The 26,655-nt window shown below is 46.4% G+C and overlaps 1 protein-coding gene across 3 annotated transcripts; it reads right to left on the minus strand.

Moving 5' to 3' along the window:
- Positions 1 to 1,243: 1,243 nt before the first annotated feature.
- On the minus strand, positions 1,244 to 26,655 carry LOC146869615 (leukotriene B4 receptor 1-like). Of its 3 annotated transcripts, none has more exons than XM_085608675.1 (2): positions 26,462 to 26,655; positions 1,244 to 6,026 (listed from the first exon to the last, which is right to left on the minus strand). In XM_085608675.1, exon 2 carries the CDS (start codon positions 5,999 to 6,001, stop codon positions 4,919 to 4,921), a length of 1,083 nt encoding a protein of 360 aa, XP_085464801.1. In that variant the 5' UTR covers positions 6,002 to 6,026; positions 26,462 to 26,655; the 3' UTR covers positions 1,244 to 4,918. The 3 variants fall into 3 exon arrangements, with proteins under 3 accessions (XP_085464801.1, XP_085464791.1, XP_085464782.1); XM_085608665.1 differs by having other exon boundaries at positions 26,247 to 26,655; XM_085608656.1 differs by having other exon boundaries at positions 26,031 to 26,655.

Below are 26,655 nucleotides of genomic sequence, written 5' to 3' on the forward strand. Positions count from 1 at the left end.
AAGGGTACCTCAGATTTCAGACCATAAAAGCTGGAACAGTAACGGAGCCCCAGCTCAGGAGGCCACCAGGCAGAAATCGAACTTAGCAACATCTGGCGCATTGTACAGTAGCCGAGACATTGAGTTGATGGTCATCATTACACTCCATTGAAAATCCAAAGCATCTGGATAAGGAGATCAAAGGTGGGAGGTAGAGGAGTGTGGGGCTTAAAGAAAAGGCTTGCAGAACCCTACATCTGGAAGGCTTGACAGCTGACAGAGGAACAAAGATACTGCCGGCTCAGGATCATCTAGAAAGGATTTGCACAGAGGAAGCAAAATGTCTCTGAAGCCAGATATGCTCAGGCATTGACTCAGCCAATGATCTGAATCAGCATCAAAGGCTGCACTCAAGTGTTCTAGAATAAAAACAGCTCTGGTACCCTGATCCCAGATAAATGGAAGATCTTCTGAAACAGCCAAGTTTCAGTTTCTGTGCTGTGGGAAGACGTTTGGAGATAAAACAAAGGAATAAGAAGATATATATTTGCTTAGTACCTGGTATCTGCTTTGAGATGTTTTTAGCGATAGAAAATCAAAGGGAGATATGAACAAGGAAGAGGCCTCCTTGGCTTAACGTCGCGCTCCGCCACTTCTGAAACTCAAGGCTGCGCCATATTTAAAAGAGTGTGGCGCCGCCTTGTGTTTCCCCCTGCGATGGCGCTAAGTTAAGCAACTTAGCGCCAACGCAGGCACCCTTGCAGCATAGTGCAAGGGTGTCTGCGTGCAGGGTAGGATGGTTTATGTGTAGGAAGGTGTTGTGAGAAAGTGTCTCTGTATATACTGTTCCCAAATAGGTACAGGGTGTACATAGTCCACCGTCCCCAGAGGTTTGGCAGAGGTTAAAGTTAGATATAACCTTATGTAAGAAAGTGGCTCTGTATATACTGTTCCCAAATAGGTACAGTGTGTACAGAGTCCACAGCCCCCAGAGGCTTGACAGAGGCTAAAGTTAGATATAACCTTATGTAAAAAAGTGGCTCTGTATATACTGTTCCCAAATAGGTACAGTGTGCACAGAGTCCACAGTCCCCAGAGGTTTGGCAGAGGTTAAAGTTAGATATAACCTTACTCTCTAAAGTGGTAGCTTGGTCGAGCAGTAAGACAGTATCCAAGGACAGTGTAAAGCATTTGTTGTACACACTCAGGCAGCAAATGGTCTCACACACTCAATAACTGAACTCTAGGCCAATGGTTTATATGCAAAATATATGCTTGTTTTATTTTAGAACCAACAATAGGCATCAAAATATACTTTCTCAGAATGAGATGCTTTAGTTAAATACTTTTGCAATATGCAATTGACTTTTGTAGGTAATAGTTACAGGTTGTTGCAATAGGCAACACGATTTCAACCACAATAATACATTGAGCTCAATGGGAACTTTAAGTTATATGCAATTAATTACTTTCAGGATTACTTTTCTAACTCCAGGACTGGATCCTAGATTCAGTCCTGGGACAGTTCATGGAAACAAGTGAGTAAATTCAGTTAAGTTACTGTTGTGATTTTTAAACAATATTTTGCTATTTTAAAAGATGACACTTAGAAACTTTTTCTGATCAAATTACCAATGTTATCCTATGGAAGGAAATTCACTTAGCAGGTAAGTGGGGTTATGGTTTCTAGATCACTGTTGGATCCTGGATCCAGCACTAGTGTACCACCTGTAAGCAGTTGAGAAACAGTGTTTAAGTTATACAGGTGATTTTTAAGGAATATTTATACGTTTGTAAAATCGACAGAAGAAATTTCATAGAAAAACAGTCAATGGTTCCCTATGGAAGAAAATTCAAGTTACGGGTAAAGTATGTTCTCATTACTTTTGTAATCCAGGGCTGGGCTCCTAGGCTCAGTACTGGGACCTCTATCTAAAACAGGTACGTAATTACGTTTTCACAGTTGGTACGATTTTTAAAGAATATTTGTAGTTTGCAAAAATCGACACAGAAGAAATTTCACAGAAAAACAGTCAATGATTTCCTATGGAAGAAAATTGGGTTAGTGGTAAGTACGGTTGTGAGTACTTTTCAGGGTCAGTGCTGGGCACCAAGATCCAGCACTGCCATCTCTCCTAATAGCAGGTGAGTATTTCCGTTTTCGTTACTCGGTTGATTTTAGGTGAATATTTTAAGTTTAGAAACTCCACACTTAGAAGAAATTTCAGAAGAAACCAGTCAATGTTACCCTATGGAAGAAAAAAGAGTTATCGGCTTTCGTTTAAGTACTCGACTGGCAGAGTTAAGGTTCTGGGCACAGACTCAGGGGTCTCCCAGGGTCAGGTTGGTACAGTTGTTACACCCTCAGCGGCATTGGGGCGTCCGGGTGCAGAGTGAGTTAGGCCCAATGTTATCCTATGGAGGCAGCGGGGCCTTGGTTGGTGGCTGCTGACTAGCAGGCCACGCGGCTGTGGGAGCTGGGCTCCTGGTCACTTGCTCAGGGCAAATGGGGAAGTAGGTAGGAGTAGAAGTTGCACTGCCAGGGCCACTCGGGCGGCTGGGTACAGGGTGCTTTTGAGCCTTCGGGCGCTCAATGGATTTCAATGGGAAAGCTCAAGGACGAACAAAGGCTGCAAGCTCGGGGACGAAGATTCTTCGGGTGCCACCACCACTTTGAGAGGTAAGTTGGGTAGTTGGAGGATAGGTAGGTACCCAGGAGTCTGGCACAGGGGGCCGCAGGGCGCCGGGTGCAGGGGTGCCTTTTGATGTCCGGAGATCTTACCCTCTGTGATCGCGGTGAGGGGGTCCCTGGTTCGGAGGCTGCATGCGTCATCAGGAGCGTCGAGGTGGGTCCTTGGGTGCCAGATTCGGGGTCACAGTCGCCGGGGGGACATCCTCTGGGTCTTTGTCCACTCTGGCACAGGCCAGGCTTGGCGGGTGCCGAGTGTGCAGGGTTCGCGGTTCCGGGCTGATGCCAGGGGTTAGAAACTTGCTTTGAGCAGAGCCACTGCTCATGGGAGTCCCAGATGCTCAGAGTCACAAGGTAGCCAGGTCCTCCGGAGTTTGTGAGGTTGCTGGCCACAGGAGGTGCCGGGATTTAGCAGGAGCAGGTTTGAGGGTCAACAGGCCGGTAGGGCTGGGGCCAAAGCAGTTGGTGGCTTCCTCTTCTTAGCAGCTGCACAGCAGGTCTTCTTTCTTCTTGTTCTTTTTTGCTTTTTCGGAATCTGGAGAGGGAAGGTTCAGGGTGCCCCTAAATACTAGATTTAGGGGCGTTACAGGTAGGTAAAGGGCAGGGACCAATGGGTCCCTGCCCTGGGGTGGGTACACCTCCTATCCTGCCACTCTCCTGTGGGAGGGGGGCAGTAGCCTAGTCCTAATTGGGCAGGGCTCCCCATCTTCAAGATGGCGAGAGCCCGGAGATGTGCTTCACCTCGCCTCCCCCACTTGAGGGGTGGGGTTGGCAGAGGCTGGCACATACCCTGTTCTTACTTGTGGTTTCCGGCCAGTCTTCCCGCCAGAGTGGGGGTCAGAACCGGTGGGGCCAGTTGCTGGGTACAGCGAATGGCCTGGAGAACCTCACAAAGGCGGCATGCCTTTGAAGCTTCCCCCTGCCCATTCTGGGGGAGGAGACCTAGCACCTCGCCCAGGATGTGCATTGTTGCAGGCCCAGGAGAGCGGGGGCTCTCCACCCAGGGGTCCAGCAACAAATCTGCTGTGTGGCAGCCTAGGCAGCCTCTCAGACAAGACGTGGATTGTAGGTTAGGTTTCAGGAGGCATCTCTAAGATGCCCTCGGTAGTGCTTTGTACATTAAATCCCACACTGGCATCAGTGCGGGTTTAATGTGCTGCGAAGTTTGATACCAAACTTCTCAGTCTTCAGTGTTGCCATTATGGTGCTGTGGAGTTTGTGTTTGATGAGCTCTCAGCACCATATACTCTTAAATGGCAGCACTGCACTTACAGTGCCCAGGAATGGACCTGGGCACTGTAGGGGCACAGGGCTCATGCTCCTGTGCCCGCACCACTGGCACAGGGCACCCAGCTAGAGGGGTGGCTGATGTATGCCAGGGCAGTGTAGGTTGTGGGCATGGCACACAGGGATGTGGGCCATGTCGACTCTTGGTTTTGTCTTGTACCCAGACACTCAGCCTGCAAGGGCAGTGTGTTTGTGTTAGGGTACAGGGCCTCTAAGGGTGGCACAATAAGTGCTGCAGCCCTTAGAGGCCTTCCCTGGTCACAAGGCCCTGGGTACCTATGGTACCATTTACCAGGGGCTGACATGTGGCCAGGGTTTGCCAATTTGGGTTTTAGGGAAGGAACATAGGCCCTGGGCCCCTGATTGGCAGGAGTCCAGGGCACACTCAGTCAAAGTACATTCAGCAATTCAGCAAAAAGTGGGGGCATACCATGCAAGAAAGATGGCACTTTCTCACAAGTGTCCCTTCCTGCACATAAACAATCCTAAAATGCCATTCTGTCACTTTCATGAGAACACCCACTCCAGAGGAGGGCCATTGTCTGGTACAATGTTTATATGCCACTGTCCCTTGGTGCATGGCATGGCAAGGACAATTTAAAAGGCTTAACCATTCTGTGCAGGATTTCGCTATCAATATCTCAGAAGAGACTGCCCTTCCTGAGACAGACCATAGGTATATTCTGGCATTTCCCTCCCACTTTCTTAGGCGATAGTGTCAATTAATGTCTATTTTTCCAGCCACAAGTATGTAATCAAGGATTTCCCTGTCATTGCTTTAGGTACCATACTAAGTTAAATCCCTCTTTGAAAAAGGCCTATGAGCCTGAGATTTCCACTTCACTCTTTCTCAGGCGTATACTCTGCTATTGACTTTTGCATGTGGGTGAAATTTTTGTTTGTGCTATTTATCCCTGTCTGAGATGAAAATGTTGTGTGATGGTTCCCATTAGTGTTGGCTCTTCAAGCTGGAGGAAGTTTGGTAGATGGGGAGATGTCTAGTATGTTGTCTCTATTAAACTCCTGCAATTCAACTCCCGTGCTGGCATCATTGACAAAGTCCTTTTCCAGGTCCCTTTGGGATTTGGTTCTCCGGTGCAGCTCCCCAACTGTGCCCTCAAGCAACTTGACAATGAAGTTCATACCAAACACCCTGATGAAGTTGCTGGCCACAAAGGCATAAAGCACTGGGTTAATGCTGAAGCTGATGAAGGCCAGGGTGGTGGCTAAAGCTCGACTTGCCTTCCAGGCATGCTTAAGCTTCTCTGCCATGTTCCCTGTGGCCACTCGGGAGGCCACCTGAATAACACTGACCACATGGTAAGGCAGCCAAAGCAACGTGAAGGTCAACACGATGGCCAGGATTAGTTTTTCAGTACGGACCCGCCGCCGGAACTTTGTGGCCTTCAGTTTCCGTAAGATGAGAGCATAGCTTGTACAAATAATCGCTAGAGGGACTAAAAATGCTACCACAGTCTCTAAGGAGTAGTGGAAGATGGTGTGGCGGCTAGAGGGATGGCAAGGCTCACAGATCAGCATCTTGGTGTTTGCTTCTTCCACTACTTCGCGGTAAGCAAAGGCTGGGATTGACAGCAGCATGGATGCTACCCAGATACCCAGCAGAGCTTTCCTGGCCACATGCTTCTTGCGGATCGACTGCACCGTCCAGGGTCGAGAGATGGCCAACAAGCGATCGAGGCTCATCAAGGTGATGATGAAAATGCTGGCAAACATATTGACGCAGGCGAGGTAATAAACAATCTTGCACGTGACCCGGAAGAAAACCCACGTCCTCATGATGAGAAATGTGATGAAGAACGGTGTCAGGCTCAACACAGTGCCATCGGCCACGGCCAGGTTGAGGATAAGAATACAAGTGACAGACTTCTCCTTGCCCCTCATCTTCCCAAGGATGCTCCAGATGATGAAGACATTGCCAGGTACTCCAATGAGAGCAGCGAGCAGCAGTACGACAGTGCCTGAGATACTGGAGACAGACGAGGTGACCAAGGTCTCATTATCAAAGCTTTTCACACAGTGGTTCATGACTGTGCCTGGTCGTGTCTTCTTCCTGCAGTAGAAAGGGAGAGAGGATAAGAAGGCATCAGAGAAGGTAAGGCATGAGTTGAAGAAATTCAGAATGTAAGGTTTGAGTGAGAAAAGGGTTCACAGGATAAGCTGAGGAAATGTGCGATCAGAAAGAAGGGAGCCTGCCAGGGAGCGACAGTGCAATAGGATGGTCTTAAAAAACATAAAAGATTATGGTGTGGCAAACGCTACTTCAGAGATGGACTAGCATGATAAGCTGAGCAATTCAGGATCAAGAGGGTGACCCTGTAGGGGAGAGACTGATCAACATGCTGATCAAGAATGAAATCAGGATAAAAAAAGGGAGACTGCAGGAGACAGGCAGTGACAGGGTAAGCTGAATCGAAAGCACACTTCAGATGATGTGATTTTGCATAAAATGAACAGAAAAACATCATAACCTTCGACACTCTCCCATTGGGTCACTAACATCAATCCCCGATGCACCAACATCAGTTTCAAGCACACTGCTGAAGACACCAAACCTTGCATCAGCCCACAGGTCGATACACCACTCTCTGAAGCAAAAACAACATACCTCCAGCCCTTGGTACTGCCAAGAAGTGTCCTCTGATAAAATATTTCACTGATCATAAGAGCACTGGTGCAAGAAACAGACACACACAGAGACCTCATCCCTCTCAAAGCAGCATGCACAACTTGAAAATGTGAAATCACCCAAGCCAAATTAGACTTCCATCGTCATACAATCCCAAGACCGCAATCAAACTGTTCATGCCAGCCTGCATGCATATACAGCTAGCTCCTGCCAGTCCACACCGTCTACAGGAATACAATGCCATCAACAAATACTTCATTGAAACAACATCAACCTCACCAACAATAAAATTGGCAAGCAGTCATCACCAGGTCTTACCAAAGAGGCAAGCATTTAAGCTGCTGACAATAGACAATCTTGTGTATGTAAACTCCCTTCAAGGTATTAGGTATAAAGTCATCAACATCTCTTCTTCCATCATCAATTTCTCTCGTCAAAACCACTAGAACTTGGCCTGAATTCACAATATACATATTCCCCGCTAATTTGTCAATACACTACAAGCGAACCAATAAGTGCTCAAGCACTGACCTCCTTATTCTGGAAAAGAAGCCGGAAAGAGCCATAGCAATACAACAAACACATATCAACCAGCATCAAGGCTTCATACCCAATTGGCTGGGCTCTTTCTTCCTAGCAGCAAGAAATAGAAACTATCCTAGCAATTGTTAATGCCTCAAAATCGCAAAAAAGAGTAAATCTTTTCCACTTCTTACACCGGATCTACCATCAACATTCATTTTGTTTTCGGCAGACAAATAGTTGTTACCTCCTGGCCAGTCACTGTCCAATTGTCCCAGTCCCTACTTCATGAAATTCATAAGGGCACGATATCTACCTATACTTCCAAAATGAAAATGAACTGCCCTTTAATGGGAGAATCAGGAAGGGCTCTCCTGCTGATAGCAAACACGGAAGACTCGGACCACGCAAATCTTTGCAATATTAGAAGAAGAAGGTAGACTCTTTACTTTTACGCAAGGCTGCCAGGAATGTACTGTCAAGGGAAGGGAAAATCATTGAAAAATCTAATAGGAGAAAATCGCTATGTTTCCGGGAGGAGACCGGCAGAGCAGAAGGGCCAATAACCGTAGTCTCTCACAGTGGGACCGCTCATCCTGGGAGAGGAGGACATGACATGGAAGGAAAGTTGAATGGTCCAAAATAGAGGAAAAGAAGATCAAGGTGTGGGGAAAGGTAATCAAGGGTGACAACACCGATTCAAGGCTTATGATGAAAGACACTCTGGGCATTTCAGGAACCAGTCAGGGCACTGCCACATTGTGTCTGACAACTCCTAGCGGTACGGCTATAGTCTCTAGGGCAGTGTCCGCGCTTCCCTCTTACACCTTTATTGCACATTCTCAGTAGGTTGTTATATTTTTGCAAGTCGGGGAACAGGCTGCTATATATTTATGATCCTGAAACATAATCCATCTGACATATCAGCAATGCTGAAGCGATGTGAGCAGGAGGGGAAGGAGCGCCTCGATGGTGACAAAGCAGCAGTGTCAATATGTTAGGAAGGTCTACACATCCCTCAGCAAAGGTGATGTTTTATTTTGAATTAAACATCTGAAGTCTTAACACCTCGTTAAATAAGATGACCTTGGCAACAGAGAATAATGCTATAAAGCTGTGTGGGGTCATGGCCTCCAAGTGTGCTGGTCCTCGTGTCACAAACCTGTTCAAGGTCTCATCCAGCCATACATCTGTTCTCAATTTAATTCTGTAATAAATCTAAAGAGGAATCTTACAGCTCACTGCGTGTGTGATCACATGGGTTTATATCTAAAACAGTGAAGAAGACCCCTTTCTTGCATGTGGTGATCCTAATCCAATTACACCATACAACCCTTCAAACTAGACCAATCACTGATAAGTAGCCGAATTTCTTAATGGTTTAATATTTAAAATGGAAAAACACACAAACCATACCTACCGACTGCTTTTGTCTGCTGCTACAGATCATTTGCATATATATTATAGGACAAGCTCCTTGCTATATTGACACTAAAGATCTTTCACCCGCCCAAATCTGACTTTCGAAAAAGGGATGTCTGCGACACTCAATGCAGTCACACTTACACTCCTGGCCACAATCCTGCAAATCTGTCTTTGGGTAATATTGATTCTATTTTGTTCTGGACAGATCATCATGTAATCAGATTTTATGTTGATAGACCAATTTACTGATAGCTGCCAATAAACTCAAATGTGTGGTTGAAAATGTCTGTTTACAGTCAAAAAGCTCCATTTATACCTCCCGGTAAGCTACTAGAAGGTTGAAATGCTTCTACTACTGTCTAATTGCGTGTGCAATTAGACAGTAGTAATCCCCACAAAATTTGTGGGGAGTGGGTGGATCATGGTGCAGTTTGCTTTGAGAGTTTGTGAACACCTACAAAGTCATGACTTTGTGTGTGTATTTTCAAACTTATCTCCACTGCTTTGGCTGCACTAAATCCTCCTTCCGGGGCGAAAAGGAGGAACTAATGCTGGAATGAAGGGGGATGCAGCCACATTCCGGATTAAGTAGCTATTATTGATCCAGATCGGGGGCTCCGTCTAGACCCAGTAAAATATGCTGAATTTGTTCTGGTGTAATTTGAGATCACCGGGGTACAATTCAGTAGCGCCCTCAGGTTGTTTGCTTTCTGTTCAGAGCAGCAATGTGCAGGCTAAAAAGGGTGTAATATTGTGAAACGTGCTGGGCGCTAGGACCAGCACACAAGGTGGGAGGAGAACCAGGAGGGAAGAGGAGGAGCGAAGGCGGGGAGCGTTAGTTAGAGTAGGAGCAGGGTAGAGCATCAAGAATAAGTAAGTGTCGGTGTCGTGATTTACTGTCCTACGACACTACAACTGGCGACGCGGAGTGGTCGGGGACCCTGCCTCCCTTACCTGCATCCTGGTGTGCGCTCCTCTGCCTCGGAGCTGTGCTGTTCCGCGGACCGGGAGCTCACCCCGGCCGCGTTGTGCCCCTGCCAAGTTGCTCGTCGGCTCCGCTGCCTCGGAGCTCTGCCGCGCCCTGGGGAGTCCACCCCAGCCGCTCTTCGTTCCTGTGGTGCTGCATTTCCTATCGCGATCTGGAAGACCACCCCGGTCGCGTGCGTGCCCCAAGAAGGTGCATCGTGTTGATTGCGACCCGGGAGCCCACCCCGGTCGTGTGGTCTGGGCAGTGAGCGTCCGTGTTGCTGCTGACGTCTGCAGGAGGAGTGCTGAGTCATGTAAGGCGCCCGGTGTCTGAATTCATCAGCGTTCAGGTACCAGTGCCTGCCCGTGTCCGCGCTGTTGCAGCTGCTGCCACCAGTGAGTTGAGCTTGCTATTCTCGCGAGGAGCAAGATTTCACGGTGGCCATCTTTGAGTCAGGCATCTCCACCAATCCCTTTGCAAGGAGTGCCCAGCGGCCATTTTGAAGTCAGGCAATGGCTGAAAATAGCATCAAGCATTGGCAAATATTATTCTGAACAGTTATTACATGCTCTAAATTACATTACAAGACAACATTAACATACTACGTGGACTGCATCTCTCCAGGGCTCCCTGCTGATGTGTCTACACAATATCCAAGTGCCGATAAGCATCACATACATTGATTTAAGCCGAGTGACAGGCGGTGCGAGGGCTCCGGTGCTAGACTGTTCACTGCAAGGGAGTTGGTCAACTGTCTTCTACACAGTAGCATATCATGTCTGGATCACCCACATCAAGACAGAGTCATGCCTCTGCGAGTGCCCACACCGGGCCGGAGTCGCCTACGTCCACTGCGCAAATGGGTGGACACAGACTTGGCAAGCTTGGAGTCCCGTTTCTACGCCTGCCGGAACCCCTAGTCCTCATATCGGGGGGTGGCATGGGCCTTCGCTGGCAAGAATGGCTAGAGGACTTCGAAGACTTCATGAAAGAGTCACATGTGACTGAGGAGGAGCAGCAACTGATTGCACTACGCAATTTAATCGGGAAAGACATTGGTCAGATCATAAAGGAACTTCCGGCTGACGCTGCTTCGTCATATGCCAATGTGCGTGACGCTCTCAACAGAAAATTTCTTCACAAACGAAACATTGATTATGAAAGGTACACATTCAACCTGGCATCTCAAGAAAAAGATGAGCCCATGAGTACTTTCATTACGCAACTGTGACATTTGGCTCTCTACTGTGAATTTGACTCCTTCACGACGGAAGACGCCCTTTGCCTGCGAATATTAGAAGGATGCCAGTCTGAGTCGTTACGTAGACACCTATTAAAGAAAAGCTACTCTCTGGATGAAATTGAAGAAATGACGCGAGTACACGATCAGGCAGAAGAACATGCCAAGAGAATGGTAGCTGGAAGAGGCGAAAAACGTGAACAGGCATTTAGGCTCCAATCTCGTACCACTAAAAGGTCCTCCCCTGCAAAGCAACGATCATCCAGATCCAAAGTACAGTCTCATTATACAAGTCGCCGTCGTCGCAGTACCAGTCGTACTGACAAAAGACAGGAGCGCCAGCTTAAATGCTACCGCTGTGGATATGACTTCCCTCACACGGAGACCTGCCCTGCATTAGGCCACAAATGCAGGAAGTGTGGCAGGGACAACCACTTTGAGAATGTGTGCGGAGCACTACGCAAAGACAATTACCGAGACAATTACAGACAGTCCAACACTCGACATCATGCCAAAGCAGTGTGGGACCGCAGAGATTCGTCCACTGGTTCTTCACAGTCCAGCCGTCGTTCTCATGGGACATACCAATCCCGTCAATCGCAATCCCTTGAGTCAAGGTCGCTGTCACCAATATAGCAAGACATTGATGAGTATGCCTGCATGGTCGCGGATCCGGACCGGCTGAAGAAATACCCGTGATTAGACCTTAAAATGAACACGCACTTAGCCAAGTTTGTTCTGGACAGTGGAGCATCTCTCAATGATATCTCAGTTGTAGAATACAAGAAAATGAATCCGCCACCGCACTTGCATAAAGCTGCTGTGCGGGTGTACACCTGGATGTCAAAGGAACCTCTCCCATGTTTGGTACAATTCCCGACTAATCTCACATACAAAAACAGGTCTATTCCAGCCCGCATTCATGTCATTGATGGTCCTGAAGCAGATTGTCTTCTTAGCTTGCCAACGGCAGAACGACTTCGACTAGTTGAAATTTTGTACAAAGTTGATGATGAACCTGACATAGTTCACAAGTTTCCTAAGCTATTCACCGAACTTGGAAAGATGGCTCATTGTCAGGTTCGACTGCACATAAATGAAAGTGTGACTCCCATAGCACAACATCACAGAAAAATTCAGTTTCACCTTCAACAGTCTGTAGAGGAGGAACTGCAGGATCTTCTCCAGGCTGACATCATCGAGAGGACATCAGGACCCACTTCCTGGGTCTCTCCAGTGGTTGTAGTGCCCAAAAAGGGCTCACCTGGTAAAGTGAGTCTCTGCGTAGATATGAGAGCACCCAACACCGCCATAGAAAGAGAACGGCACCCAGGGCCTCACATCAGCAACATGATTGCGTCACTCAATGGTGCTCAGATATTCTCCAAACTAGACCTTAACAAGGGCTATCACAAGCTGGTGCTCCACGAGAAATCGAGATATATCACCACATTCTCGACTCATCAAGGCCTGTTCAGATACAAAAGACTCAGCTTTGGAGTTTCTTCTGCCGCTGAGATTTGAGGAGGCCATCAGGAAGGTAATTCATCACATTCCCAACAAGCTCAACTACAGTGATGACATCCTCTTCTATGGCGCGACACTGCAAGAACATGACACGGCGCTGGACCGAGTCTGTCATGCTCTGTTGGACGCCAATCTCACTTTAAACAAAGACAAATGTGAATTTCACAAATCAACACTAAAACTTTTCAGACACATCTTCTCAGGCGCAGGAATGAAACCATATCCAGAAAAGATTGCTGCTTTAAATGATACCCGCAGGCCCCGAGACGCTGGAGATGTGCATTCATTTTTAGGCATGGCAAGCTACTGTGCACGTTACATCAAAGATTATGCCACCATCAGTTACCCTCTGAGAAAGCTGACCAAACAAGGACACCCGTTTCAATGGACCACGAGATGTGATCAAGCCTTTCATGCAATCAAAGCTGCGGTTGAATCTGCTAATAACCTTGTATATTTCAATCCTAGAAGGAAAACGGAAATCACCGTGGATGCGAGTCCTGTAGGACTTGGAGCTATATTAGCTCAATATGACAGAGAGAGTGATCAGCGGCATATTATTATAGCATATGCCAGCAGGAGTCTCACCGGCACAGAGAGAGCATACTCTCAGCCGGAAAAAGAAAGCCTGGCAGTAGTCTGGGCTTGCAAACATTTTCACATCTTTATCTACGGAAAACACTTCACACGCATCAAGGACCACCAGGCCCTAATAACCATCTTTGGAAATCCCAGAGGCAAGATGCCACCCAGAATAGAGCGCTGGGGTTTCAGCCTTCAAGAGAATACTTACACCATCATCCACAAACCGGGAAAAGCTGCAAATCCAGCTGACTATATGTCCAGACATCCCAAGGCAACATCCACATCCAATCCCTCAGTAGCTGAAGAATCCATTTTGTGGTGGCTCAAGCCAGACCACCCGCCGTACCTTTGGAGGCCATCCTTGATGCTACCAATGAAGATGCCACACTCCGAAATATAAAACATCGCATTCAGACAAATAGCTGGAGACATCTGGAAGAATCCGAACAGAGTGAACACATTGACAGTCATGAGCTGTCCTCTTTCAGCCATGTGAAGGAAGAATTGTCCATTACCTCAGATGGTCTTATACTAAGGGACAAACAAATCATCATTCCGAAACAGCTGCGCCAAGGAGTCATCAACCTAGCGCATGAAGGGCACAGAGGTATTGTTGCCACGAACAGGGCGCTGCGGGAGCGAGTCTGGTTCCCAACGCTTAATCAGATGGTTGAACTTACACTGAAGGATTGCCCGCAGTGTCAGCTAGTGAGTCGAGAGGATCCCCCTGCGCCTCTCCAAATGTCTGAACTGCCGGATGGTGTGTGGCATCATGTCACAGTGGACTTCTTTGGCCCGTTACAATCTGGCAAGTATATTCTGGTCATAATGGACGAATACTCACGTTTCCCTATTGCGCATCTCACAGCATCAACTAAAGCGGCCTCCACTATACCTGTACTGGATGAGGTTTTCGCAGCATGGGGCATACCGAAGGTAGTGAAAACAGATAATGGCCCACCATTCAATGGGCAAGAATTTGCTGCTTTTGCCAATCACCTAAACTTCAGACACAGGAAGATTACTCCCTTGTGGCCACAAGCCAATGGAATGGTGGAAAGATTTATGGCCACTCTAAAGAAGACCATTCAACAAGCAGAACTGTCCAAATGTGATGTGCAAGTGGCGTTAAATGAGGTATTACGAGCATATCGAACCACACCGCATACTACTACAGGCAGGTGCCCGGCAACACTAATGCTGGGTCACACCGTGCGCACAAGAATACCAGCTGGGGAAGACGCAAACAGTGGTATGTCTCAAGACTCTGAGCACGAAGAATTAGCAGCAAGAGAGAGACTGAAAAAGTAGAAGATGAAGGAATACGCCGACAGACGAAGAAAAGCTGCACAGCCATCTCTTCAGGAAGGAGACTGGGTATTGGTGCGACATGAACAACAGAGAAAAGCAGACTGTCGATATCATTCATGCCCCCTGGTGGTGACGAAACAAAAAGGGACCATGATCACAGCTGAATCGGAGGACAAGAGAATCACCAGGAATGTGACGCATTTTCAGAAGTGCACGCCCCAGGTCAGAGAAGCGTTAACTGCACCCCGCAGTGTGGTTCAAGGAGATGCACCCGAGTCAGCAAGTGATCATCGACCTGCGATGCCTCCTGGTGAAGGGGAACGGGCGGCTCAAGAGGCATCCCTACGGCCGCAGCAAACTCATCGAAGAACTGTAACTATGGTGTTTTCTATTATTGTATACATGCATGGACACACTTGAAGTATTTCAAATTGTTTAAGAAGGGGGAAGATGTATTATTGTGAAATGTGCTGGGCGCTAGGACCAGCACACGAGGTGGGAGGAGAACCCGGAGGGAAGAGGAGGAGCGAAGGCGGGGAGAGTTAGTTAGAGTAGGAGCAGGGTACAGGAAAGAAGGGAAATAAAGAGCATCAAGAATAAGTAAGTGTCGGTGTCGTGATTTACTGTCCTACGACACTACAAAGGGGTTTCTGATTTTAAACTCCAGCTGGGCCCACAACAAAGGCTGAATGTAAAGGGCTACCAGCCCTCCTTTTGTTTGAGCCTGGTTGGGGCGCTATCTAGAGCCCCTCACCTAGCTATCAGTGCAATGGAGGATGAACCAGGGTGCACACCTCTTTATCACTTGACAAGTACTTAAAATAAACTACGATTTAGAGGTAAGCTTTTAACTATGTTCAATTCCTGTATATGAGACATATGCATGACCTGAAATAATTTCACATGTATCAGTCTGTACAAGTATTTACACAAATAACAATTTAAATAGCACTTATTAGTTGTATTTAATTATTTTATAGTGCTACTCAACCCATTGTAGCAGAGTGCATTACATCACATGTGCACATTATACACTGACAATACATCATACAAGTGTGTAAATCAATGTACAGGATGTTCCATAAAACAGTGACCATTTCAAGATATAGGATTCACACATCATCTTTGATGGTAGGGATTATATGTTGCGAGCGCATGACCAGGAGAGACACAAGTCAAGATTTAAAAGGTACCGCTGTGCTTGAGGCTGGCTGTACTAATAAGACTTTATTGCTACTCAAGGAAACCCTTTTTAGCAGCCTTCTAATAACAACAGATTAAGAAAAAAATAAGTTCTAAACCGTTTGCATGCTGTCCTTGATGCAGTTTCATAGCTCACTGAGCCATATTAGAAGGATTGCAATTTATGAACTTCAAGTGATAAAATAATATCTGTCAAAAGCAGTAACCCACAAACAATCTAAAACATCTGTGATCTTCATGTTACATGATGTGCTTTGCAGGAGAGACATTACTCTTCCATGCTGCTTTATGAGTCAAAAGGGTGACTATACAAAACACAGATCTCTCCAGCAAGTGCATTAACCACCATATCTTACAATTATTATTATTCCCTAAGATTGATTGGTCACTCAAAGCTCTTTGTAACAGGGCCTTCAACCCTATAACATATTTTAAAATGCCTTTGCAACCAATTAAACCGGAAAAAATGTACTGTTAAATTTCTCCTTGTTGGCAATCTCTTTGTACCAGAGTTTTAAAGAATTTATAAATTGACTTTCGGCCTAATTTTCATGACACCACCCTCTTTTTGTTGCCACACCTTAACCCCTAATTCATGGAATTTTAGAGTGAAGTGTTTCCAATTCCTTCACTGCAGAGAACACAACAAAGCAAAACTTAAAGGCAATGTAAGAAAAGGGGGGTTTCCACTAGGAAAATTGATAGAAAACGTGGAGAGAAAACACTGCATACAACACAGCATTAGGGAAACAGCAACTCTGATAAATGCCACATTGAATTCCCAGTAGTGAACCTTAAAACCAGGGCCTGGCACCGCTTTCCAGGCCTATAACTAGGAATGTATGGATACCTCTCAATTCACCCTCCTTTGGTGAGTGACACCCGGGCTGAGAGGTTATTTCTATTTCTATTTCTATTTCTATTTCTATTTAGGGGGTTTTATAAAGTGCTTGGTGACGCCCAGAGGCGTGTCCCCGCGCTAAAGAGCAGATACTCACTGGAACCTACTAGGGAGGAATACCCTACTGTTCAAATAGTGCAGTTTTAAGCTTGGCTCTAAAGATTGATTCTGATGGTTCTAGTCGCAATGCTGTAGGTAGTGTGTTCCATCTAGAAGCTGCAAGGTACCTGAAAGATCTTCCGCCCATCCGTGCTCTGGACACCTTCGGGATAGCCAGGAGTCCTGAGCCGGAAGATCTCAGGGAGCGGGACGGCTCATCAAGCATCAGCAGTCCTTTCAAAGGGAGAGGAGACCTCCCGTTGATGATCCGATGGCATGTGCATAGTGCTTTAAATTCTACCCTGCTTCTAATCGGGAGCCAATGCAAAGACCGGAGGGCCACTGAGGATGCGGCTCTCCTAGGTAATCTGAGCACTAGTCGGGCAGCGGCGTTCTGTAGGACCTGTAGGCGGCTCAAGTTCTTCTCCAAAGTCCCTAAATAGAGAAGATTGCCATAGTCCATCTTCGATGTGACTAGTGCATGCACCAGGGTTTGACGAGCTCCTACAGGTAAAAACTTCAGTGCCTTCCTAAGACTTTTGAGGGTCCCGAAGCATGAACCGACCACCCGATTGATCTGGGGGCCAAAGGTCAGGTCAGTATACACCGCAAGTCTCCCTTCTTCTCCTGGTTTTCAAAGTGCTTCCTGCATTGTAAACAATTACCTAATTTTTGGTACAAAGTCTATTACAGGGATGAAGGGCCCTGCCACCAAGAACCATAAGTCAGCTTCTATGGAGGCTGCAGGCATTGGGGAGAAGGGGAGTAAAGAGGTGCATGACCTCCAATTTTTTCATAGTGGGGAATCCTTGGGGAAGGAACAAGGACATTTGGTGCCTGGGCCTGCCACAGTTAAGTGGCAGGATGTTGACATTGAAGCACGCATCTGAGAACAGCGCCTCCTGATCCAAGAAACTGAGGAGCATTGGGAACGCATGTGCAGGGCCAGGGAGGCTGCACTGCACCAGGCCCCTGTGGGGTGTGGGGTACACCAAGTCACTGGTGCGGAAGAGAGGGTTTGGTAGGGTGATGAGAGAGGGATAATGGATGCTGGATCTGGGTGCCAGAGGACCAGGAACTAGGCACAAGCACACAGGGAGCTGGTGCAGCTCTGAAGTACGGTGAGGCAAGGGACCCACCAGGTTGGAGCTGCCTGGTGGGGTATAGTGCTTTAAGGCCAGTAGGCAAGACTCGAAGACAGGTGGTAATGCCGACGGGGTACATGATGGCACCCAGATGTTGGCCCAGAGAGATGGGGGGTCTGCGGCGGCCCTCCCTATGCCGAGGGCTCTTGCTACCAAAACTCATCAAGGGCTGGTGAAGAAGAGTGGAATTGTGGTGTGCAAGGCGGTGTGTGATGACGGTGCAGGTGAGGATGAACTCGAGCTGGACTTTGTCGATGGCAGCAATGAGTAGGAAGAAGGTAAGCTGCATCATGATGAGGGTATTGCAATGCAAGAAGCAAGGCCAAGAGGGACAGAGGAGGCAACAGGGAGCCTGGTTGGTGTTTTTCAGAAGCCAGGAGCGGACAAGGGAAGCACCTTGGACAACGCAACGCAGAGGAGCAGCAAAGGTAGCAGTGACAAGAGGGATGTTGGCGCCGTGCCATGTTTATGTGTGTTTATGTTTATGTATTTGTAAAACGCACAGCTGCCCAAGGGCTTCGCAGTGCTGCGGAGAGGTGATGTGTGAGGAGATTAATAGATCATCAGGGGAAAAGCCACGTTCATATCTTAGCAGTCTCATTTCTTTGGCCAGGGAGTTCTACAACCTTGGGACCTGGGGCGAAAAAGATCTACCTCCCCATGTGGATCTTTTTATCCTTGTCGTCTTCGTGAGCAGGTGTGAAGATGATCTCAGAGACCTTTTGGGCATGTATGGGGTGATGAGTGTTCTAAGCAGGGCTGGTCCCTTGCAGTTCATGGTTTTGTGGGACAGACATAAAGATTTGAAATTAATCCTGGCTTGGATCGGCATCCATTGAAGCAGTTTCAGTGAGGCTTTCGCTAATTCTTGCCTGGGTATGCCTCGGAGTATCCTGGCTGCCGCATTTTGAACCACCTGTAGTCTGTTCACCACATATTCAGGTAACGGAGATTGGTGGGCAGTTTGGAGCACCAGGGAGCCCAGGTTTGGGAGTAAGACATGCAAGTCAGTGGGTGTTGGGGATGGGGTTATCGATGAAAAGGGGTTACAGGCTAAGGACACCTCAAAGGTTGGAGAGTGGCACCCAAGTGGACTGACAGTGGCAAGGCCATTGATGGGAAAGGGACACAGACAGACGAAGCAGAGGGGATAATGCTGTGGGTGGGGAGGAAGTGACCGAGGAGGACAAATATAAGAAGTGTTTGTCATACATGGGTTTGGCAATGCCCCAGGGGTCCCACCTTTACGATAAGACAAGAAACAGGATCTGGAAATACTAATACGTAGTTGTATTGACGGAAGATGGCTCCTTCTACATCTTAATATAAATGGTTCCCCCATTTCCCTTCTCCACATATACGGTCCTACTGGTGTTGATGCACAATTCTGGAAGAATATGTCACACACCTTTCACTCATGTCCTGACAATACTTTACTGGTGGGTGGGGATTGCAATCAAGTCATGGACCCTTTCACGGACAGGAAGTCCAATTTTAGATACATTCCCAACAAAATGCAAAAGACTTTCACGACTACAATTCATTCGATGGGTTTGGTTGATGCGTGGAGAATAACTCATTCGGACACTCTCGAATACACTTTCTTTTCTCCTACTCACAAATCCTTTTCTAGAATAGATCATATTTTTTGAGTCCCCATCTTCTCCCTAATTTAATAAATCCTGACATTGGGTCAATTCTCATTTCTGATCATGCCCCGGCTTTCATTAGTCTGGACCTCCCTTCTGAACCTTCCAAGACACGCAGATGACGCTTCAATAATTACTTACTCAAGGATCCTAACTTTTTGGAACGTTTAAAAGAGTTCTTGCCAGAGTTCTTTCTTAGGAACGCCAGTCCGGATATTCCTTTTCATACCATATGGAATGCCTTCAAGGCGACAGCCAGAGGATTAATTATCGACTATGTTGCGTTTAAAAAGAAACAAGGTATAAAGGACTCCGCTTCTCTTCTAACTTCCATTAAACATCTTGAACACGCCTACTTCACTTCTAATAATGCAGATACCCTTAAGAAATTAATTCAGGCTAAACTGTCCTTTAATAGGAAGTCAACAGAGGAGGCTTCTGGGACCCTACTTAAAGTTAACTATAAATTGTATGGGGGTTGCAACAGATCTGGCAAACTACTTGTGAATTACTTGAAAGGAATGTCCCAAAGATCTAAGGTAGTCAAAATTACTGATAACGGTGGTGTGGATCATTTCAAGAACGATGAAATACTAAATTGTTTTACAGACTTTTATAAGACACTTTATACCCCAGAATCTTCCCCCTTCCGATGAGGCATTGGATTCTTTTTTTTGCAGCCCTCCCTCCACGTCAATTCTTCTTCTCTTGATTGCTCTTTATTAGAAAATGATCTCTCTCTTTCTGAGCTTAAGTCCGCTCTAGCCCAACTACCTAAGGATAAGTCCCCTGGTCCGGACGGCTGAACTGCAGAGTTTTATTCCTGTTTCTCCCAGACTCTCCTTCCACACCTTTTATCTTTATTCCAACATTTCATGTCTAAAAAAGATGCTTGTGGCTCCTTTCTTGAAGCATTCATCTGTCTCATTCCTAAGAAGGGCTAGGATCCATCTTCTTGCGCTAATTATCGCCCCATCTCTTTAATTAATTTAGACTGTAAGAACTTTGCCAAGGCCTTTGCTCTTCGCAATAATAAAGTGATCCCCGATTTGATTGGATATGAACAAACAGGATTCGTTAAGGGTAGAACGATTGCGGACAATTCTAGAACTTTTTTAAACATTATACATCTTGCTTCCAAAAGCTCCTCCCCGGTTGCACCTATTACCGAAGATGTGGAGAAAGCTTTTGACCGCATTCATTGTCTTTTTATGATGCGTGCTCTTAAGTGGCATGGCTTTGGTCCTGTTATTTTATCTCTTATTAGTTTGTTGTATTCCTCCCCACCACTTCGGTTTTCGTTAATGGTTTTCAATCCCCTTATTTTACTCTATAATGAGGCACTTGCCAAGGTTTCCCTCTGTCTCCTTAGCTTTTTATTTTGTCTCTCGAACCTTTTCTTCACTCCCTTAGGAACTCCCCTGCTTTTTGGGGCTTTACTCATAAATCTATTGAAGTCAAGTTCACTGCCTATGCAGACAATATTTTGTTATATATGTCTGATCCTTCTACTTCTTTACCCGTTTTTATTGACCTCCTGTCTTCTTATGCTGCCTTGTCTGGCTACAAGCTAAATTTCTCCAAGTCTGAAATTCTTCCCTTAAATAAATATTGTCTTAGTAGTATGTTTGAAGGGACAAACTTCAAATGGAACACTAATTATATCACTTGTTTAGGGATAATATATTCTTCTTCAATTGCTAAAACAGTTCTACTCAACTTGGATGATATTTTATTAAAGATTTCTGGCATGACTGAGAGATGGTCTCCTTTATTTCTGTCCTGGTGGGGTAGGCTGGACACTTCTAAGATGATGATGCTTCCAATCATTAACTTCTACCTTTCTATGTTACCAATACGACTTCCTTTAAAAACAAATTTAAGTATCTTGAGCAAATTTCTTTGGAATAACCGGAAAGCTCGCATTCCTTTGTCTACTTTGTCTGCTCCCAGGGGTCAACTTTCCCAATTTCCGTCAATATCGCTCTTCCTTTTTAATTCGTCAAGTTCTGCCCTATCTCTCTTCTTCAGATGATCCTCCTATCTCTGTTTGGTATAAATTGGAGGAATTTGTTATTCATCCACTTCCTTTTTCTTCGTTAGCCAGCTGTACTCGCTCTCCTCGCTCTTTCAAATCCCCTACCTTTCCTCATCTTATATCGACCCTCTATTCGATTTTTTCTAAATCGCGTTCACCACTCCAGTTATTCCTGGATTCCTCTATTTGACATAATAGATCCATTACAATTTCTAACCGAACTATCTTCTGGAAAGATTGGATTGTCAAAGGGATTATACAGGTTAAACACCTAATGCATAACCAGCAGCTTTTATCTTTCCAGGAGACTCAGTCTAAATAGGATTTACCTTATTTCTTCCCTCCCTAAGTTTGACTCTTTGAGAATGATTTTAGCTCAACAGCTTTCTCTTCTCTCTGAGACTTCCTCCTCTTCTTCTGACCCCCCTCCTTCGCTAGCATTTCCTACTTCCCTTTCTGTTCACATATACAAATTTCTCTAGGTTTCTCTCCCCATTCGTCCCAAAACCAAAATTGAACTTTTATGGAAAACGGATTTACAACATACTCTTTCTATACACACATGGAATTCCATTTGGGCTCGGATACATCATACCTCATGCAGCGCCAGTACCACTCAAACTCCCTATTATTTTTATCAGAGATCATTTTTAACCCCAGTAGCTGTTTCCAAATTCAGTCCTGACTTAACTCCTAACTGTTAGTCCTGTAAGAACACTCCTGGCACATATATCCATTCCTTTTTTTCTCTGCCCCAATATTTCTATTTTTTGGACAAAGGTATGCAAGTCAATTTCCTCCATTTGTTCCACTAATTTTCCCTTTGATATCCATTCCATTTTTTGGGCAGTAATTCCATACGTTGGTTGGGCATTCGTAAACTAGGCTCTTGGGTAGATTTGTGCATTGCTATAGCTTTTCAGGTTCTAACTTCTAAGTGGAAGGATGACTCCAAGGTCTCCTTCTCTGCCTGGTGTAATCTTTTATGTCATCATCACCGGCTCGATAGAGCTTCTGTGACCACCTCGCAGCAACGTATTCGAAAGGAATCCTTCTGGTCTCCTCTCACTAATTACATTTCTTCCTCTGCATTGCGTGCCAAAGACAGTAGCTATGTTTTCAGCCGCCATGAGTGCTGCGTTTATTCCTTTTTTATAATGTTCATGTTTTATAGATATATATTGCTATTTGCGATTCTATATTTTCTGTCATCGGTAAGTTGTACTAGACTATATGATAAGGTTGCCGATACCTTTTAGCTTTTATTTTCTCTCTTCCTTTCTCCTCTTTTCTTCTCTTTTTCTTTCCTCCTCCTTTCCTTTTTCTCTCCCCTTCTTTGATCTTTAAAATTCAAAAGCAAAAATGCTAATTTATTATGGTACTCTTTGTTTGTATTTCATTTTTAACATTGGAATTTGACCCTGACAATGTATGAGGTATTAGGTTTTTCATCCTTTGTTTTCTATTGATTTGCTTTGCTATCCTCTGGATTTGTATTTTTTTTTTGCTCTTTACTATAATTGTGTACCTTGTTTTTTTACCTGTTTAATAAAGCTTTCTAAGCTAAACAATAGAAATGTTTTCTGCGGCTTCTGCAGGCAACACAATAATATTTAAAATGTTCAATGCACATAGACCATAAAAGTAAACGGTTTGGATCATTAAAAAAAAAGTGCATTCGAACCAGAAATAACCGGGCGGGACTCCTGTGCGTTTAACAGGAGGGTTGTTGGAGGGAAATAGGTTGAACACGGCTTCTAAAAGTAAACGGTAGGGCACTGCGGCCCTAAATCTTGCTAAAAGAGCCACAGAGCAGCACATGTTGCATGCTGGCTGGTAACCTCTCACATACATGTGGCATGATGGTGTAAAGTGTGAGCAGTGAGTACACATTGAAGTGTAAAAGTTCTGCGCCCTGGACTCCCAGGAACAGCTACAGGAGACAGCGGTGGAGCAGAGACCCAGGCACTTCCCACCCCCTCTTTGCACCACTAAAGGCTCACATTTGAGATGAGGGAGGGGTAAGTAGCAATTTTAAATGAAAGGAGAGTCGACAAAGCGTGAGGACAGCAGTGGTTAATTTGTAAAAAATAAGTGCTGGGGCTCTCGTCAGGAGGCAGCTGGCACCAACCCATTTATCCTCCTAGCGCTGCCTAAAATACAACCAACTAGTGGCCATGAAAGTGGGGAGAGGATGTGCTGTAATGGCCAGGGCTGCCGTCTTCGGAGCTGGGTGAAACAGTTTTGAGTCTCTTCTACGGCTCAACATCCTGTGATTCTGGGCAAATCACTTGATCACCCTGAGCCCAATGTATCTTTGCTAATAAATGAATGTGACCTTAACTGATGCTTAGAAAAGCGCCAGTGTTGATGATGAAGTGCCGGTGCTGAGCACTGGAAGACACCAGCTCAAATTAAGAACTGGAAGAAAGGACAGGTGGCACTGGGTGTGCAAGGGGGGGATACAGAAGTGTAAAGCAAGATGGTAGAGAACATGTGTGGTTATTTAAGAAATACAGGGGAGCAGCTGAAGACTGTGGCATGGGGAGGAACAGGATGTGAGGGAGGAAAGGGGCCTGAGAAATTATGCAAGACATGATTGGGAGGCAAGAGTCGGGGTGCGCTAGAGTGGGGATGTACTGGAGGGAAGCTGTTCCCTTTGTACACAGGAGGTGTCAGTGTAAGGGGTGCATTCAATGCAACAGAGCAGGGGCATTCCAAAGGGTACAGGAATAGAGGGGACGAGACAAGGAACGTGTCAGGGGTGGGGTGTAGAAATTAGAGACGGGTTAGGGCATGGCAATCGAGGCGAAGGTTATACAGAAACAAGGAGAGTGATGCAGGCATGTGCAGGCGGGTGCAGGGATGAATGGGGAAGGGACATGCTCAGATGGAGAGTATGTAGAAATGAAAAGAGGTGAGCAAGGCACATGCCCAAGCTTGGAATAAGTACACATTACACGAGATAAGTAAAATTAAATGGTCCTACAACCTGTGAAAGTAAAGAATCAGAGAGCGGACCCATTCATTTTGTGGAAAAAAACAAACAAATTGTTTAAGAAAAAAGCAAAAAATCGGGCATTGCAATAAGATATATGTAAACAAAAGCACACAAAGCAATCTGTAACACGCTGACTGTGAAAGTAAACGGTATGCAGCATTAACACAGAAGAAGTAGTACAGAGCATCAACGTGGATGGGGATAAGTAATTGGTCCACAGGAAACTGATACGATAGGCATGGAAGGGAGAATGGCTTACATCCAATAGTAACAGAGGAAAGCAAACTGGCAAGCGCATGGACCAATCAGAAGTGAAGGCGGGCTGTAAATCTCTTTTAAGATATATTAAATACAATAGATTTCACAAGCACAGTGCAAGCGCTATGCAGGTGAAACCTAAAAAACGAACAACAACCGTAGGCGGGGACAATGGAGCAGCATTTTTTAGTGCCGCTTAGTGGACAGTAGGGCTGTGGGAGATCAGGCTGCGACACGCTGTGGCATACGTCACATCACATGCCAGACGTGGGGAAGAGTTGATGCTGAAAAGCATTTCACGACATATAAAGTCAGAGAAGTCATGTGAAGGGGTCTGGCTACACAAACTAGGCACTATTTATTCCCAGAGCCTGCACACCTGACACGATTCAAGCACCAATCCAAGCTCGTCATCGAACAGAACTGATGCCGATGAGCCCTGGCACACATACCTGCCAAGCACCATTGCTCAGACCTGTGAGAGGCCAAGCCCCATTACCCATGTCTTACCAAGCCTTGCACAGAGCAATCGCCGTTTCCCACCTCCACCCCCCAAAGAAGACATTATGTTCCGGGTGTCCTTTGGCCTGCTCGGGAGAGCACAGCTAGAGCCAATCGGCAAAGTCACACTTTAATCCCGTCTCTGAAAAGAACTCTTCCTAGCTTTACCGAGTGGGTGTTACCCCAGGAGGTGGCCTGTCCTGCCTGGGGGGGGGGAAGGGGCAGTAAAAGGGTGTGTGCAGAGCGCTCACATTTTCAAGTCCAGAGTGAGTAGTACACCCTGGCCAGGTTTTTAATGTGAATTCTGGGACTTGTAGTCCTGGTTTTATACTCGCCTCAACAAGATTACAAACCACAGGAAGTGCATAAGCAAAGCAGGACTGGATGAACTGCTCAGGCATGGAACTAGGAAATGTGAGAGCTCTGCTGGGTGGAAGCCCCCAGGGCATCCTTGTGGACAGAGCTCTCCTTCAGTAATGGGACAGAGAGACGTCATCGCTCAAACTCCATCCCCAGTGACCTAAGAACCCCGAAGTACCACATGAAATGCTTGTCTCCCGCCATTAAATCCCCAGTGATGGGTCTTCCGTATGTGGAGGGTCGGAGTCTTATAGGACAGTCTGAAAGCGCTGAAGAGGCAGGTTTGTTAGGGGGTGGGCTGTTTTTTTGGAGGGGTGGGATATTTGTTCATACTTTCTGGTTTGCTAGGCCGGTTTTTACTTTTAATTTTCCTGAAATTGCCAAAAACAGTGATTGCATCAAACACATACAGTCTCCCATATCTTGCAAAACGCGTATACAGTGTTTCTTTACAGGTTCAAAAGTTCCCGGAGTTGCGGATGTGGAGTACTTTTTTAGCCACCCGATTCACCAGGGTGCTAGTTTGATTTTGGCGTCCGAGCTTATGTTTTGTCCTGGTCTATCTAACCCTGGGTGCCAGTTGTTAAACAGGCCCTGAAGGACCGGGACGCGCCGTGGACAGGAAGTGTGTGGACAGGAAGTGTATGGTATCCTCGTCAGCAGTGCTCCACTGAGGACTGAATATGCTGCACTTACCGCGCGAAAATGTATTCTTTGATCGGGCTCAGCTGTCAGTCATAAGCGGCGTCCCGTCGAGGTTCACTGATTAGAGCTTGTTCCTTAATTCTAGCTCCTCGGGTCTCTGTCCAGCGCTCCCAAGGCGCATTTCTTGCTCTTTAATGCGAACTCCTCGCTTATCCCGGATGCCTCTCCTACCCCAGCCCTGGCTTCTCGGCCGTAGCAGCCCCTCACCTCTCACTCCTTGGGTCTCTGTGACACGCTGTCGCTTCTTGGCGCTAGCCCTTTAGGTCTCATTCATTGGTTCCCAGAGGCCAGCTCTCAATCCTTGCTGTAAGCGCGCAGATCTCGGTCCTCTGCCTTCCAGGCGCTGCTCGCGCTCATTGACGCCTCTCCCCACAGGGTCCTGGCTATAACCATTCACGCTTCTCTTCCCCTCTAGCGCTCACCTCCCCTCCTTGGCGCTAATGATCAGGCCTTAGTCCTTCTCTGCTTCTGCGGTTTTCTGCAGGCCTCCTCCCGTCCATTACGCGCGTTCACGCTTGTTGATTGAGTGTACTTTCCTCTTCCTAAGGCTCGGAGGCCCCTTATCTGCCCTAGCTGCGGTCTTGGGGGCTGGGTGTGGGGGTCAGAGGGGAGGTAG

This window comes from Triturus cristatus, chromosome 1_1 (genome assembly GCF_964204655.1).
Source record: "Triturus cristatus chromosome 1_1, aTriCri1.1, whole genome shotgun sequence".
NCBI lineage: Eukaryota > Metazoa > Chordata > Amphibia > Caudata > Salamandridae > Triturus > Triturus cristatus.

What these genes read in the sequence shown, in the direction of transcription:
- LOC146869615 (XM_085608675.1), bottom strand. Translation starts at nt 6,001, where the DNA reads ATGAACCACTGTGTGAAAAGCTTTGATAATGAGACCTTGGTCACCTCG.